The sequence below is a fragment of the Bos taurus genome, chromosome 15 (assembly GCF_002263795.3).
Source record: "Bos taurus isolate L1 Dominette 01449 registration number 42190680 breed Hereford chromosome 15, ARS-UCD2.0, whole genome shotgun sequence".
NCBI lineage: Eukaryota > Metazoa > Chordata > Mammalia > Artiodactyla > Bovidae > Bos > Bos taurus.
Genome location: NC_037342.1, coordinates 16144576 through 16163426, shown reverse-complemented (window position 1 = coordinate 16163426; position 18851 = coordinate 16144576). Strand labels below are relative to the sequence as shown.

Here is an 18851-nt window from a genome sequence, read left to right as displayed (position 1 = left end):
ATCTCACCCTATATGAAGCTTACACAAACCACTGGATCAAACTTAGGAAGGCAGAAACCAAAAGGAAGAAATAATTCAACCTTGAAGACTGGGGAAAGAAGACCTCAAACACAATAAGCTTTAAAAAAATAATGAAAAGGCAGAGAAATACTGCACAAATGAAGGAACAAACTAGAAACACAGAAGTCCAAATAAATGAACAGGAAATACACAAACTACCTGAAAAAGGATTCAGTATAATGATAGAAAAGATGATAAAAATTCTTGAAAACAGAAAGGAGAAAATGCAAGAATCAATTAACAAAGACCCAGAAGAATTAAAGAATAACCATATAGAGACAAACAACACATGTACTGAAATTAAAAATACTCTAGAAGGAATTAATGGAGAAGGCAATGGCAACCTACTCCAGTACTCTTGCCTGGAAAATCCCATGGACCGAGGAGCCTGGCAGGCTGCAGTCCATGGGGTCGCTAAGAGTCGGGCATGACTGAGCGACTTCACTTTCACTTTTCACTTTCATGCATTGGAGAAGGAAATGGCAACCCACTCCAGTATTCTTGCCTGGAGAATCCCAAGGACAGAGGAGCCTAGTGGGCTGCCGTCTATGGGGTTACACAGAGTCAGACACGACTGAAGCGACTTAGCAGCAGAAGCAGAAGGAATCTAAAACAGAATATCTGAAGCAGAAGAACAAATCAGTGAGCTGGAAGATAAAATCACGGAAATAACTTCTGAAGAGCAGAAAAAATAAAAAGAACGAAAAGAACTGAGGATAGTCTCAGAGAATTCTGGGACAGTATCAAATGCACCAACATTCAAAATATATGGGTCTCAGAAGAAGAGAAAAAGAAAGGGTATGAGAAAATTTTTGAAGAGATTATAGATGAACATTTCCCCAACATGGAAAAGGAAATAGTCAATCAAGTACAAGAGGCACAAAGAGTACCATACAGGATAAACCACAGGAGAAACACACTAAGACACATACTAATCAAACTAAAAAGATTAAACACAAAGAAAGAATATTAAAAGCAGCAGTAGAAAAGCAACAAGTAATATACAAGGTAAACCCCAGACATTTACCAGCTGATCTTTCAGCAGAAACTCTTCAAGCCAGAAGGAAATGGCAGAATATATGTAAAGTACTGAAAGGGAAAAATCTACAACCAAGATTACTGTACCAGAGTAAAACCAAGTATCTCATTCTAAACTGATGGAGAAATCAAAAACTTTTCAGACAAGCAAAAGTTAAGAGAATTCAGTACCACTAAACCAGCTTTACTACAAATGTTAAAGGGACTTATATAGTCAAGAAATGCAAGAGAAGAAAAAGATTTACAAAATCAATCCCAAACAATGAATAAAATGGCAATAGGAACATATATATCAATGATTACTTTAAATGTAAACAGATTAAATGTTCCAACCAAAAGACACAGACTGGCTGAATGGATACAAAAACAAGACCCATATATATGCTATCTACAAGAAACCCACTTCAGACCCAAGGAGACATAGGGACTGAAACTGAGAGGATGGAAAAATACATTCCATGCGAATGGAAAGCAAAAGAAAGTTAGAGTAGCAATCCTCATATCAGACAAAGTAGACCTTAAAATGAAGAATGTTACAAGAGATAAGAAAGGACACTACATAATGATCAAGGGATCAATCCAAGAGGAAGATATAATTGTAAATACCTATGCTTCCAAGATAGGAACACCTCTACATAAAACAAACACTAACAGGCATAAAAGGAGAAATTGACAGTAACACAAAAATAGTAGGAGATTTTAACACCCCATTCACAACAATGGATATTTCATCAAACAAAATTAATAAGGAAATACAAGTCTTAATTGACACATTAGATGAGATGGATCTCACTGATATGTTTAAGACATTCTATCCAGATGCAGAAGAATACACCTTCTTCTCAAGTGCACAGAGAACATTCTCCAGGATAGACCCACATCTTGGGTCACAAATCAAACCTGAGTAAACTTAAGAAAATTGAAATCGTATCAAGCATCTTTTCTGACCACAATGCTATGAGACTAGATATCCACTACAAGAAAAGAACTGTAAAAAACACAACACATGGAGATTAAATATGTTTCTAAATAACCAACAGGTTATTGAAGAAATCAAAAGGGAAATAAAAAAATTCCTAGAAACAAATGACAATGAAAACACGACAACTCAAAACCTATGAGATGCAGCAAAAGCAGTTGTAAGGGGTAGTTTATAGCAATACAATCCTACCTCAAGAAACAAGAAAAACATTGAATGGACAACTTAACTTTACACCTAAAACAACTGGGAAAAGAATCAAAAATACTCATAATTAGCAGAGGAAAGAAATTATAAAGATCCAAGCAGAAATAAATGAAAAAGAAATGAAAGAAACAACACTAAAGATTAATAAAACTAAAAAGTGGTTCTTGGAGAAGATAAACAAAATTGACAAACCTTTAACCAGATTGATCAAGAAAATAAGAGAGAAGAATAAAATCAACGAAATTAGAAATGAAAAAGGAAAGGTTACAACAGAAAATGCAGAAATACAAAGGATTATGAGGCTATTATGACCAACTATATGGCAATAAAATAGATAACCTGGAAGAAATGGACAGATTCTTAGAAAAGTTCAACCTCCCAAGACTGCATCAGGAAGAGATAGAAATTATGAACAACCCAATTACAAGCACTGAAATCGAAGCTGTAACCAAAAAATCTCCCAAAAAACAAAAGCCCAGGACCAAACAGCTTCACAGGAGAATTCTATCAAACATTTAGAGAAGAGCTAATGCCTGGATAGGCATTAGAAGGATTTCTAAAATTCTTTCAAAAAACTGCAGAGGAAGGAACACATACAAACTCATTCTACTAGGGCACCATCACCCTGAAACCAGACAACACAAAAAAAGAAAACTACAGGCCAATATCACTGATGAACATAGATGCAAAAATCCTCAACAAAATTTTATCAAAAGGAATTCAACAACACATCGAAAAGCTCATTAACCATGATCAACTTGGGTTTATTCCAGGGATGCAAGGATTCTTCAATATATGCAAATCAATTAATGTGATACACCATATTAACAAATTTAAAGATAAAAACCATATGATAATCTCAATAGATGCAGAAAAAGACTTTGACAGAAGTCAACACACATTTATAATTAAAACTACTTAAAAAATGGGCATAGAAGGAACCTATCTCAATATAATTAAGGCCATATAAACATTATTCTCAATGGTGAAAAACTGAAAGCATTCCCCATAAGATTAGGAACAAGACAAGGGTATCCACTTCCACCACTATTATTCAACACAGTTTTGGAAGTCCTAGCTATAGCAATCAGAGAAGAAAAAGAAATAAAACGAATCAAGATCAGAAAAGTAGAAGTAAAGCTCTCACTGTTTATACATGACATGATACTGTACATAGAGAACCCTAAAGATAGTATTAGAAAATTACTAGAGATAAAGATAGTTATCAAACAATTATTAGAGCTAATCAGTGAATTTAGCAAAGCTGCAGGATACAAAATCAATACACAGAAATCACTTGCATTTCTATATACTAACAATTAAAAATCAGAAAGAGAAATTAAAGAATCAATCCCATTCACCACTGCAACAAAAAGAATTAAACATCTAGGAATAAACTTACCTAAGGAGACAAAAGAACTGTACACAGAAAATTATAAGATACTGATGAAAGAAATCAAAGATGACATAAACAGATAGAGAGATATTCCATGTTTCTGGTAGGAAGAATCAATATTCTGAAAATGACTATACTACCAAATGCAATCTACAGATTCAATGTGATCCCTATCAAATTACCAATGACATTTTTCACAGAACTAGAACAAAAAATTTCATAATTCAAATGGAAACACAAAAGACCCCAAATAGCCAAAGCAGTCTTGAGAAAGAAGAATGGAGATGGAGGAATCAACCTTCCTGACTTCAGATTATACTACAAAGCTACAGTCATCAAGACAGTATGGTACTGGCACCAAAATATAGACCAATGGAACAAGACGGAAAGCCCAGAAATAAACCCTTACACCTATGGGTACCTTATTTTTGACAAAGGAGGCAAGAATATACAATGGGGCAAAGACAGCCTCTTCAACAAATGGTGCTGGGAAAACTGCACAGCTATATGTAAAAGGATGAAATTAGAACACTTCCTAACACCATACACAAAGATAAATTCAAAATGGATTAAAGACCTAAATCTAAGACCAGAAACTATAAAACTCTTGGAGGAAAATTAGGCAGAACACTTGATGACATAAATCAAAGCAAGATCCTCTAGGACCCACCTCCCAGAGTAATGGCAATAAAAACAAAAGTAAATAAACTTAAAAGCTTTTGTACAACAAAGGCAACTATAAGCAAGGTGGGAAAAAAAAAAAAAACCCTCAGAATGGGAGAAAATAATAGCAAAGGAAACAATTGACAAAGGATTAATTTCCAAAATACACAAGCAGCTCATACAACTCAATGCTAGAAAAACAAACAACCCAATCAAAAAGTGGGGAAAAGACCTAAGCAGACATTTCTCCAAAACATACAGATGGCTAACAAACACATGGAAAGCTGTTCAACATCGTTCATTATTAGAGAAATGTAAATTAAAACCACAGTGAGATATTACCTCACAATGGTCAGAATGGCCATCATCAAAAAGTCTACAAACAATAAATGCTGGAGAGGGTGTGGAGAAAGGGAACGCTCTTGCACTGTTGGTGGGAATGTAAATTGAGGCATCCACAGTGGAAGACAGTATGGAGACTCCTTAAACAACTAGGAATAAAATCATCATATGACCCAGCAATCCCACTCCTAGGCATATACCCTGAGGAAACCAAAATTGAAAAAGACTCATGTATCCCATTGTTCACTGCAGCACTATTTACAATAGCTAGGACATGGAAGCAACCTAGATGTCCATCAACAGATGAATGAATAAAAAAAAGGTTTGGTACATGTACACAATGGACTATTACTCAGCCATAAAAAGGAACAGATTTGAGTCAGTTCTGATGAGGTGGATGAACCTAGAACCTACTATACAGAGTGAAGTTAATCTAAAAGAGAAGGATAAATATCATATTCTAACGCATATATATGGAATCTAGAAATACGGTACTGAAGAATTTATTTACAGGGCAGCAAGGGAGAAACAAACATAGAGAACAAACTATGCACATGGGGAGAGGGGAGGGGAGGGTGAGATGTATGGAAAGAGTAACATGCAAACTTATATGTAAAATAGATAACCAATGGGAATTTGCCATGTGGCTCAGGAAACGCAAACAGGGGTTCTGTTTCAACCTAGAGGGTAGGATGGGGAGTGAGATGGGAGGGAGTTTCAAAAGGGAGGGGATATATGTATACCTATGGCTGATTCATGTTGAGGTTTGACAGAAAACAACAAAATTCTGTAAAGCAATTATCCTTCAATAAAAAAGATTAAAAAAAAGACACAGAAAGGCTGACTAGATGATAAAAGAAGAGCCTACAATAAACTACCTGCAGAAAACCAACTTTAGGGCAAAAGACACACATAGATGGAATATGATGGGTTGGAGAATGACAGCTCATGCAAACATAACTGCAAGAAATCAGGGTACCAATACTCTTCTCAAACAAAATAGACTTTAAAGCAATGGATATAAAGAGAGATTAAGAAGAACCCTATATAATAATAAAGTGAAAGTGAAAGTCGCTCAGTCATGTCCACTCTTTGCGACCCCTACTGGAGTGGGTAGCCTTTCCCTTCTCCAGGGGATCTTCCCAACCCAGGGATCGAACCCAAGTCTCCTGCACTGCAGGCAGGTTCTTTACCAACTGATCCACAAGGGAAGCCCATATAATAATAAAAGGATCTATAAAAGAAGAGGACTTTACACTCATTAACATATGTGCAACCAATATAGGAACACCTAAAGTAATAAACATACTAACAGACATAAAGAGAGAAAATGATGGGAATACAAAAATAGTATGAGACTTAATACAGAACTCCTATTAATGGACAGATCTTCCAAACAGAAAAATGATAAGGCAACAGAGATTCTAAATGATACAATAGAACACTTAAACGTCATTTATGTTTTCAGGACTCTATATAAAAACAAACAAACAAAAAATACAAATTCTTTTTGAATTCACTATAAACTAAGACACAATATAATCCTCAAGAAATTTGAGTATAATAATTATTTCAAGCATCTTTTCTGACCACAATTGCATGAAACTAGAAATCAAATACTGAGTGAGAAACTAGGAAAAAAACAATATGGAGACTAAACAACATACTACTTAAAAACTAAGGGTCATGATGAAATCAAGAGGAAGTTAAAAAATATCTTGAGATAAATGACAATGAAAACACAACCGTAGAAAATCTATGGGATGCAGCCAAAGCACAGAGAAGTTCACAGCAATACAAGCCTTTCTCAAAAAACAAGAAAAATCACAAATAAGGAACGCAACTTGCCACCTAAAAGAATTACACAACAAACAAACAAAACCTAAAGACAGGATAAGGAAGGAAACAATAAAGGTCAGAGAATAAATAAATAAAGGATGTTTTAAAAAATAGAAAAATATCAATAAAACCCAGAGCTGGTTCTTTTAAAGAATAAACAAAATCAACAAATCTCTGACCAAGAACTTTAAGAAAAGAGAGGACCGCCCCCCCTCCCCTGCAAATAATAAGAAATAAAATGGGAGAAATAGCAACCAATATTGCAGAATACAAAAGTACCAAAAGAAAATATTATGAACAATTACATGCCAACAAAGTGTACAACCTAGAAGAATTGGACAAGTTTCTAGAAACACACAGCCTACCAAAACTGAACAAAAAAGTAGTAGATAATTTGGAAAAGACTGATGAATTTCACTAGAACTGAAATCAAATCTGTAAAAATAAAAATCCTTCCTGCAAAAAACAAGTCCAGGACCAGATGGTTTCACTGGGAAATTCTGCCAGATACACAAATAAGAGCTTACAGTGATCCTTCTCAAACACTTCAAAAAGATTGAAGAGGAAGAAACATTCTTAAATTCATTCCATAAAGCCACCATCACCCTGATCATCAAAACCAGACAAAGACACTGCCAAAACAGAAAATACCTTTGATGACTATGGATACAAAGATTCTCAACACTAATTCATATTCCTCTCTCATCTAAACCATCACAATAATCAAGTCAGCTCTCCTTCAAAATATACACGGAAAACATTTATGCATATAAAAAATCTAATTACTTCAAACATTCTTCAGCTACTATCTTAGTCAAGTTCACTGTTCTTTCCTATGTGTATTAATGCAAAAGCTTAACTAGACCCCATGTTTGCCCTATTCTCCTTCAATCTACTCTTAACAAAAAAGCCAGGATGGTTCTGTCAAAATACATTTTCTGCTCAAAAATCTGAAACAGCTTTACTTCTCACCCAGAATAAAAACCTACTTCCTTAACTTTTAAGCTTAACATGATCTGGCCTCCCACAGACTCTCTAATCTGGATCTTCCACTTTCTTCTCTTTCACTCATTTCACTCCAGCAACACTGGTCTCCTTGCTATTTTGTCTAAATACTGGACACACATCCAATCTTCTGTTCCTTATGTCCACAGTGCTCTTCACTCAGATACATAGAGATCACTGTTTAACTTACTTCAAGTCCTTGCTTCATCGTCACTTTTCTAATGAGAATTAGCCTATGCACCCCAAGACACACACACATAAACATACAGCATACCTGACATTCAAGATTCCCTCTACCCTGCTTAGGATATGTAACTTTCTACTATGCTGTATAGTTTATTATCTTTATCAGTTTATTATCTTTCTCTTCCTGTTCAAATAATACTCTGCAAAGACAGATGTTTTTTATCTGTTTTATTGACCAATAGATAGGCAAACGAATCCTAGAACAAAATATTTTACATGAGAGGGATACCAAATTCAAGTGTCTCATTCTGGACAGAAAGAAGTTAATGACCAGTTTGACTTGTGCTAGGTCAGTCAGTAAATGGCAGAGCCTAGAATAAAACCAGGCCCCCTTGACCCTAGACATAGGCTTTTGTCCATCAGGACACAATGGTATAAGATAAGAGAATACATATGAAAATAAATATTAAAAACAAGCAAACAACCATAAACATATACAAACACATCAGTAAGAGATACAGACACATTTAACATTAAATAGTACCACTGCCAAGCACAAGTATTACACAAAGTAATTGGCTACCTATAATCAAACTGTTATTACTTACCTCCACCCTAGATTTTTTTGATGACGTCTGTGTTACAGTGTCTTGGAATTTATTTGCCTTATCAAGTTGGGCTTTAAGTTGTTCAGCTAATTCCTTCAAATAGAAAAGATAAGAAAAACAGGTGTGATATATAGTTTAATTCATTTGTAGAATATTTCAAATTCATATGATGATGATGATGTTCAGTCATTGAGTCATGCCCAACTCTGTGACTCCCTGGACTGTAGCCCGGCAGGCTCTCTGTCCATGGGGTTCTCCAGGCAAGAATACTGGAGTGGGTTACCATTTTCTTCTACAGGGGATCATCCCCGGACCAGGGAACAAAGCTGCATCTCTTGCATTGGCAGGTGGATTCTTTACCCACTGAGTCTAATGCATTACTTTTTAATGAACTCATCTGTTTTACAAAATTCTCAAATATTCATGGAAATTGTTTATATTTTGGTAGTAAATAATTACAAGGACATATATTTAAGAGAAGATAAAAGAAATACATATCCTTAAGAAGGGAATTTTTATAATTCCTTAGATACTATAAACTTCCAATGCTCAGAATTTCAGTTATTTATAAAAAGAAAGCCATCATAGTATTTAAAATAATACCTTATTTACTGTTGATAGGTAACTTATATAAAAACTGAATGCATTTCATTTTTATTCTAGGAAATCTATAAAATCTATATGTTAGTATAAAATCTATAAAATCTATGTGTTAGTATAAAATCATAAAATCTATATGTTAGTATAAAAAATACTAACATATAAAACAATAAATCACAATGAAATAAATTAAATGAATAGAATACTATGACAAGCAAAGACAGTTTTCTCCACTGCAGTGGTTCCATGAACACAGAACACTTTTTTAACATATGTTAATCTCCTAACATGGTTACCTTCCTTTCACTATTTTAACCAATTTATTTGTGCTTTCAAAACACAAATGTTATTTTCTTGCTGTTAGTGGTGGTCTGTCTCGCTTACTAATTTCTGGGTTGAGCTTAAGTTCAGTGTCATTAAGGATCAGATTCAGAGAGAGTGCAGCATATGCAAGATATGATTTTTATTAGAGATACACACTGATAAAAATAGAAGTATCAGGTTTGTTCACTTTTTGTTCTACTACAGAGTGTCACATAGATAGTGCAACAAAACAGAAGACTACTTAAGATGACTTTTATTTGGATTTGAGATGTTTATATACATGTGACCACAAAAGAATCAATTTTTTCAGGACACAGAAAGCTGTCTGACTTTGCCATTCTGCCATGTGCAGTGTAACATGTATTTGTATAAGAGAAATGTGATAATAATAAATAGATAGATGCCACTCTTACCAAATAATTTCATTTTTATTCAATTCTCAGGTTAAGTCTCAAATCACAACATTATCATGGGAATTAAGTGAGCTACACAAAGCATGTAACCCAGTCAGGCACAAACATGTTGCCTAAAATTTTGAAAAAATTAATTAACCATTCTTTTTAGTAGCTCAATTTTAAAGTTCCTAAGTAAGGGAATTTAAGAAAGTAACACATTATTAATAAAATATGACTGAAAAGTGAAGGAAGACAGTGACATTTCTGTATTTCCCTCAAATATGTTCAGTAAGTTATAAAAAGAAGAATAAAGCAAATATCCAACTTAAAAAGAAAATTTAAAAGCACTTAGTTCCCTAAAATCATAAATTTCAAAAATTTGACTAGTTTACTTAGAAGTAGACAATACTGTTCTTAAGAGTGCTCAGAACTCTCTTCAAAGAATAAATAAGCAGCATTATTGTCAAAAGATGCTACATCCCCATAGCTTAGGAACTGCCAAAATTACTTGTAAGAAGTTAAATATTTAGTAATTATTCTCCAAAAGAACAAAATATAAGCCTTACCATATTTCCCATCATCTCTGCCTTGATAATTTTGGCTCCTAACTTGTTCTTCTCATCAACACTCAAGACGTGGATAGACTCATCCTCTGGACTACTTCTGTTTGAACAGGACAGACAAAGAGTATATGAAATATAAGTACATATTAACAACAAGTAAGCTGTTGTAAATAACAACACCAAGATTCAAATGTTATTTCAAATGACCTTCACAAAGCAATCAACACAAACAGAAATAATAAATATAAAAGCCTCAATGCTTCCCTAAAAATCACTACTTAAAGATACTGTGTTACAATGCCATCATGGCCAATGGCAGTGACCAAAGACCTATACCTGACCAAAGACCCAGTAGCAGTGAGAAAAATAATAAAAGTAATATTCATCATAACTTAATATTCCTGTGAAGTGAAGTAAAAGTCACTCAGTTGTGTCCAAATCTTTGGGATCCCATGGACTATACAGACCGTGGAATTCTCCAGGCCAGAACACTGGAATGGATAGCCTTTCCCTTCTCCAGGGGATCTTCCCAACCCAGGGATGAACCCAGATCTCTCACACTGCAGGCAGATTCTTTACCAACTGAGCTATTAGGGAAGCCCCTAATATTCCCATACTTATTCTAAAAAAAGAAACAAAAATTAACACTATAATCAGGTCATAATTCTACACATCTAGAGAAATTCTTCTTATTCAATGGATAACTTACTGATAATCTAAGAAACTATAATCAGAAAATTACATTTACCTACATTTGAAGAATAAAAATAGTGACCACGTGCTCTTTTGCAATGACAACCCACAATTAGACAACATAAACCTAATTTACAGCTAAGATGATGTATCGAACCTATAGTGTGCAAGCCTCAAAGAAGAAAAGATAAATTTCCTGCCCAGGTCAGATTCCTGGCATATACAAAGTTCTCCTAACAAACTTTGCCTTACTGCCACAAGAAAGATTTGAGACTACAATACAAGGAGGGTGAACCTACGCAGAGCATGAAGGACTCCTCAATGAAAGAGAAATAGCTAAGAGTCCAAGGCAGCTAAAGAGGGGAGAGCTGCACAGTGAAAGAATTCCAGAAAAGTATAGAGAGTTCCCCTTGAGTAATAATCAGAAACTACCTGTAGTCGTGAAAATAACATCTCAAAGAATTAGAGGAACAGCATTCAGCATTCCTGGTAATAGGAATAGGTCCCAATAGCCAAACTAGGAAAATTCATAATTATGAAAGCAGTGGGTAGAGTATTAAAGGTCCTTTTTCATGAATGGGAAATAAACCCTAGACTAAATGCTGCTCTGGGTCCACCTAACAAATATTAAGGGCAAGAGTCCAAAGGACCAGTTTTAAATTAATTTAACCTTGTCCCAAAACAAAATTTAAGAATACTTCCAGGAATACAAATATATCTAGAACTGAAAAAGTAAAACTCCTTTTTTAATTTAAATTTATTTTTAATTGGAGGATAACTGCTTTACAATATTGTGTTGGCTTCTGCCATATATCAACAGGAATCAAAAGGACCAGTTTCCAATTCAGTTAACTGTCTCCCAAAACAAAACTCAAGAATACTTACATGAACGCAAAAATATCTACCATGGAACAAAATAAAATTCTCATTATCTAGTATCCAATTAAAGACTGTCAGACATGCAAACTAGAAAAAAAATAAAACCCTTAATTAGGAGAAAAAGCTATCAATCAAAGCACTGACACAGATTTAACAAACAGAAGACAAGGACATTGAAAGTTAACATAAATTTATTCCACATGGTTGAAAAGTAAGAGACAACTCAGACATAAAAAAGATTAGAATTTAAATTCTACAAGTGAAAATTACAATGGTCAAAATAAAAACTACACTAAATAGGATTAATAGAGATTAGACTGCAAAAGAAAAAAATTTAATTGAAACACTAGTTTCCAATGCCTAACTTCTATATAAAATGAAACACACAGAAAAAAAGAATTTCAGAACAGAAAAGAACAATGGAGACGTATAGGACAACCATAAATAGCCTATCATTCATATTACTGGAGTCCCTGAAATAAATGGGAGACAGAAGAAACAAAGGTCAAAGTTTACTAAAGTTAGTGAAAACTAAAAATCCAAGGAGCTTAGAGAATTCCTAGTACAAAAACCAAACCAGAAAACCACATCAAGGCATATCATAATCAAACTGCTCAAAACTAATAACAAAGAACAATTTATAGCAGCCATAGGGGGGAAAAAAGACATTTATGCACAGAGAAAAAAAGGAAGAGCAGATTTCTCATCAGAAACAACATAAGCAAGAAGAGAGTAACAATATTTTTAAAGTGCTTCAAATTGTCAACCTAGAATTCTATATCAAGTCAAAGTATCTTTTTCACTTCAGAATAATGGAAATAAAAACAAAAATCAACAAATGGGATCTAATTAAACATAAAAGCATTTGCACAACTAAGGAAACTATAAACAAGGTGAAAAGACAGCCCTCAGAATGGGAGAAAACAATAGCAAACAAAACAACTGACAAAGGATTAATCTCCAAAATATACAAACAGTTCATGAAGCTCAATACAAGAAAAATGAACAACTTAATCAAAAGGTGAGCAAAAGACCTAAACAGACATTTCTCCATAGATGGCAGCCCACCAGGCTCCCCCATCCCTGGGATTCTCCAGGCAAGAACACTGGAGTGGGGTGCCATTTCCTTCTCTAATACATGAAAGTGAAAAGTGAAAGTGAAGTCGCTCAGTCCTGTCTGACTCTTAGCGACCCCATGGACTGCAGCCTACCAGGCCCCTCCGTCCATGGGATTTTCCAGGCAAGAGTATTGGAGTGGGGTGCCATTGCCTTCTCCAAAAGAAGACATACAGATGGCTAATAAACACAAGAAAAGATGCTCAACATCACTCATTATTAGAGAAATGCAAATCAAAATCACAATGAGGCATCATCTCACATGGGTCAGAATGGTCATCATCAAAAATTCTAAACAATAAATGCTGGAGAGGGTGTGGCAAAAAGGGAACCCTCTTACACTGATGCAAACTTATATAACCACTATGGAGAAGAGTATGGAGATTCCTTTCAAAACTAGAAATAAAAATATCATACAACCCAGCAATCTCATTCTTGGGTATATACTCTGAGGAAATCAGAATTAAAACAGATGCATGTACCCCCAAGTTCACTGTAGCACTATTTACAATAGTTAGGACATGGAAGCAACCTAGATGTCCATCAGCAGATGAATGGATAAGGAAGTTGTGGTCCATATACACAATGGACTACTACTCAGCTATAAAAAGGAATGCATTTGAGTCAGTTCTAATGAGGTGGATGAACCTAGAGCCTGTTTAGAGTGAAGTCAGAGAGAGAAAGACAAATACCATATATTAATCATGTATATGGAATCTAGAAAGATGGTACCAATAATTCTACGTACAGGACAGCAAATGAGACACAGATATAAAGAACAGTCTTTTGGACTCTGTGGGATGATTTGGGAGAATGGCATTGAAATATGTATAATATCATATATTTATCATATATGAAACGAGTCGCCAGTCCAGGTTCGATGCATGATACTGGATGCTTGGGGCTGGTGCACTGGGATGACCCAGAGGGATGGTATGGGGAGGGAGGAGGGAGGAGGGTTCAGGATGGGGAACACATGTATACCTGTGGCGGATTCATTTCGATATTTGGCAAAACCAATACAATATTGTAAAGTTAAAAAATAAAATTTAAATTAAAAAATAAATAAATAAATAAAAATAAAATAATTACAGACACACACACAAAAAAAGAACAGACTTTTGGACTCAGTGGGAGAAGGAGATGGTGGGATGATTTGAGAGAACAGCACTGAAACATATACATTACCATATGTAAAAGAAACAACAGTGCGCATTTTATGTATGAAGCAGGGCACCCAAAGCTGGTGCTCTGGGACAACCTGGAGGGATCGGGTGGGGAGGGAGGTGGGCAGGGGGTTCAGAAGGAGGGGACACATGTATACATATGGCTGACTCATATTAATGTATGGCAAAAACCACAATATTATAATTATGCATCAATTAAAATAAATTTTAAAATGTAAAAAAAAAAAGGTGAAATGAAGAGACATAAAAAGCTGAAAGAATGTTAAAGAAAAGCCTTCAGATAGAAGAAAAATTATACTAGACTGAAATATGGATCAACTCAAAGGAAGGAAGAGCAACAGAAATGATGACTACAAGGGTAAATATATACTTGTTTCTTATTACTTAAGTCTCTTTAAGATAACTATTTAAAGAAAAATAATAACAAGAGTTTATAACAAGTATAAGTAAACTGTATGAAAACACTAACAGAAAGGACAGGATGGGGAGAAATGTAAATAAACTACTATGAAGTTCTTACAAGAGTAGCATAATACCACTTGAAGGTAGATAAGCTAAAGATGTATGCTGCTGGGACTTCCCTGGCAGTGCAGTGGTTAAGAATACACCTTGCAATGCAGGGGATGTGGATTCAGTCCCCGCTCGGGAAACTAAGATCCCACACGCTGTGGGGCAATGCAATGAAGCTACTGAACCTGCATAATCCGGAGCCTGTGTACAATGGAAGGTTCCATTTGCTGGACACAGACTGGCTGGATGGATAGAAAAACCAGAACTGTATATATCCTGTCTTCAGGAGACCCACTTCAGACCCAGAGGCACATACAGACTAAAGCTGAAGGCATGGAAATCAAAAGAAGTAGCAAAACACATATCAGAGGGACTAGACTTTAGAAGAAAAACTGGAGACTTCTCTGGTGCTTCAGTGGTTAGGAAATCACCAGCCAATGCAGGGGACACAGGTTTGATCCCTGGTCCAGGAAGATTCCACATGCCCTGAGGGCAAGCCCAAGACCCACAACTACTATACTCCCTCCCCCAAAAGCAATTCCTACAGTTACCTCCCATCACCCACATCCACAGCCACACTTTCCTCTTCTTTAACATTTGCACTCAGGATAATCCTACCTGCATGAGTACACTGTATCATACATACATATACACTAACTTTGAATTCCTGCTGAATTATCCCATCTATCATCACTCTATATTTTAAGCTTCTTTCAAACTTGATACTGTCTTTTCCACTAATATATAAACATATTCAAGTTTCTGCACCTTAAAAAATATGGGAGTGAGGGAGGCACTTCGTTAAACCCATGTCTCCCACATATACTCTGTATCTCTATTATATCATAATCCACAGTCATAATTTAGTCCATGAAATCTGGTTTATAAATCCTCTTTTACAATGATAATATTCTTGATTAAGTTGCCAAAGATCTCTATTACTGCCTACCCAAAGGCACATCTTTGTCATTTTTATCACTTTTCTCTGTTTTTGAGAAACTTTCATTTTCTCTTCACTTTTCAGTATACAAAGAATCAATCAAGAGACAGCACCCAAGAAGGTATGCGGACTCCAACCAAAACTCACAAATTTCAAGAAGATAACTGAAATCTCAGAGACCTTTAAAATAGGCAGTGTTCATGGTCCTAAAATTTGTACTCCAAACATTCCTTTTTTTGTTGTTTTGACGGGGTTGTGGAAGGGGTATAATTTCTAACAGAATTGTTTATTAGTGTAGAAATGTAGAACAGGATAAATATGACGATACACAAGAATTCTGAGTATCTCTGGCATTTTCAATATTAACAGATAATTCAACACATAATAGAACAGTAATAGGTATCAAATAAAGACATTACAATGAAAGTTGTTGGGCATCAATGACCAAAGAATATATTATCGTTAATAACACAGTAAAGACACTGCTCTGCAACAAACAGCAGGGACAGACTCTTCCATTTATAATGGAAGACTCTAAGCATTTATAATGGCAAGCATATGCTCTGAAGAAAACATCACCATGGCATCTGCAACTATCCTATAAAAAGAAAAAAGTACAAGCATTTCTCATTTTTCAGGGTTACAGCTATATTTCAAAAGCCCTCGTCAAAATTATTTTCTGAAAAGCAAATCCTATTTTCCCACTTAAATGTATTCTTTTTACAACACACATCCGTATACAAACACACCCACAACAAACTCTGGCTCAAACTTTTGAGGAAAATGTAATTTAAAAAGCTCCAATCCAATCACATTTCAGAAACTTTGAGTATATTGCAATTATTCTTTGCCTGATGACAGTGTTCATAGATCCCATCCCTTTAATTCTTTTCTTAATACTTATTCTCAAATTTTCCCCCCTAAGGATCTCAGTACTCTTGCTTGGAAAATCCCATGGACAGAGGATCCTGGTAGGCCACAGTTCATGGGGTCGCAAAGAGTTGGACACAACTGAACTGAACTGAACTGAACAAAATCTACCAAAATATTTTATGTAGCTTATCCATTTATAAGAACTATTAAAGCTAAATCTATAAATTTAGCTTTATAGATTGCAAAAAAGCAACAAATTTTGAGGAAATATTCACTACTGAATTCATCTTTCAGCTTTTTGTTAAGTAAACTGAAATGAAATACAATATATAAAATGAAACTACTGAACTGTTAAAGGTGCATATCTTATCTCTTACATCAAATTTAAGAAACAAAATCATAACATATCTAATCAGTAACTGATGCTCTAAAAGTACAGTTCAGTATCTTGAATCCACTGGACCTTAGTATTCATTTACTGGTTTAGAAAACAAAGGACAGAATACCTGGCAAGCGAAGATTTTGTGTCCTGTAGATGTTCTTTTGTCATATAGTCATCTCTCAAGCCTTCCTCCTGTGACTTTTCTCTCACATCTTCTGAAACGTATCCAGGGTCAACACTGTGACTGGTTTCTAGTGGCTTTTGATTTGAATGTTTCCTGTCTCCCCTCCCAAATCGACTCCAGCATGATAAACTTTCTTCACTGTTCTCTGTGGATTTTTGAAAACCACAATGCACAGAATCTTGAGGAACTACTGCTGAAGATGAACTAGATGGTTCAAAATTTCTGTCCTTGCTATGAAATGACACTTCTTCATCATCAGAGGGTCTTAAGAATTTAGCTCTTAAATTTACATGAGAAGAAAATTCTTGATTTTTCCTTGGACTGGGTTCTCTTCTATATGTTTCTGAAAACACAGATCTACCATCTTTTTCATCACCACTAAACTTATCTTTAGTGATACTGTTTGCAATATCTGTTGTATTATATCTACCTCTTGAACTTTTACTATATTTTACGAAGTCTGATTTTCCACTTTCTTGACTACTGTGTGCTCTATCTGAGTATGTTGGTTTCTTCCATCGTTCTCGTCTACCATCTTCTTTTGTAAATGCAGCTTTTTCAGCTTCTTTTAATTTCAACTGAAATACTTCCATTGACTAGAAAGGAGGAAAAATTCAGCAAGATATTAAAAATTAAAAATGGCTCAATGATTTGTACTCCACATGCCACTGTGTCATGATACATTGTCATGTAGTACAATGAAAGAAAAACCTAAAAAGGGGGAATGAAAGACCTATACAATCATCCTAAATGACATAGGCTGAAATATGTACCCCCTCCAAAGTCATATGTCAAACCCCTAACCCACAGAACCTCAGAATGTGACATTTGTAGAAAGGATCTTTAAAGAGCTGATTAAGTTAAAATGAGGTCACTTGGTTATGCTTTAATCCAGTATGACTGCTATCCTTGTAATCAGAAGAATGTGGACACACAAAGAGATAAGTACACACAGAGAAAACCCCATGTGAGGACAGAGCTAGGAGGCAGATACTTATGAACTAAAAAGAAAGGCTTCAGAAGAAACCAAACCCTCTAACATCTTGATCTTGAACTTCGATTCTCCTTAACTGTAAGAAAATAAATTGCTGTTGTTTAAGTCACCCAGTCTGTGGAACTGTGTTGTGGTAGCTGGAGCAAAGAAACACATCACTATAAAATGAGTATTTTAAAAAACATGAATAATCCAAGAAAAATTACCAAATAATAAAAAAAATTCTGGGAGCTCAAAAGAAGCCATTTAGACCAAATACCCAGCATTAAAACAAAACAGAATTCAGAAATCAGTAAAAACATAATATTTTAAAAGGTATTTCCTACTATCAGTGAGATTCAAGATGTAACTGCTAAAACAAAACAGACTCTTATGAAAAGAAGAGCAGTTCAAGAGCAAGAAAGACAAAGAAAACTATGTTCTAAGATAGGCAGGTAGTGAGTAGAATGACAGAAAGTATTGAATCCGAAGCTGCGAACTCAACACTAGCCTAGGAATTTGCTATACTCAGGAAAAGATGGTAAACAAACATAAGTTATAGCGCAAAGACACATGGACAATTAGTTCTACAGACATGCATATACTTTCAGAAGGAAAAACCAAAGACAGTAGAAGCACTAACAGAAAAATTGCCCCAGCTAATTTTCTAGATCCAAAGGTCTCATCCAACAGGGGGAAGGAAGAAAGTGAAGCATACAGAAACTCATACATTAAAAAATCCTAATTCCTGAGTCTCAAAATTCATGCAGAAAATAAATTTTTCACAAAGATCAGATCAGAGGAAGGAGTGAATGTGAACAAGTAAACAAACGGGAGTTAGGTAAACAACATTCTGCCAACAAAGGAAAGGAAGTTAAGACTGTTAACAACTTTTTACTAAGTGCTAGA

At 35.0% G+C, this 18851-nt stretch overlaps 1 protein-coding gene across 5 annotated transcripts in view; it reads right to left on the bottom strand.

Annotated features, from left to right (window-relative positions):
* CWF19L2 (CWF19 like cell cycle control factor 2) overlaps window positions 1-18851 on the bottom strand; it is a 138375-nt gene that overhangs the window by 61658 nt on the left and 57866 nt on the right. For all 5 annotated transcript variants that reach the window (XM_005215777.5, XM_024975723.2, XM_059875072.1 and 2 more), the window contains 3 exons: window positions 16910-17565; window positions 10209-10305; window positions 8324-8416 (listed from right to left, as the gene is read on the bottom strand). In XM_005215777.5, coding sequence (XP_005215834.1) covers window positions 8324-8416; window positions 10209-10305; window positions 16910-17565 — 846 coding nt within the window. The remainder of the gene's footprint in view (window positions 1-8323; window positions 8417-10208; window positions 10306-16909; window positions 17566-18851) is intronic.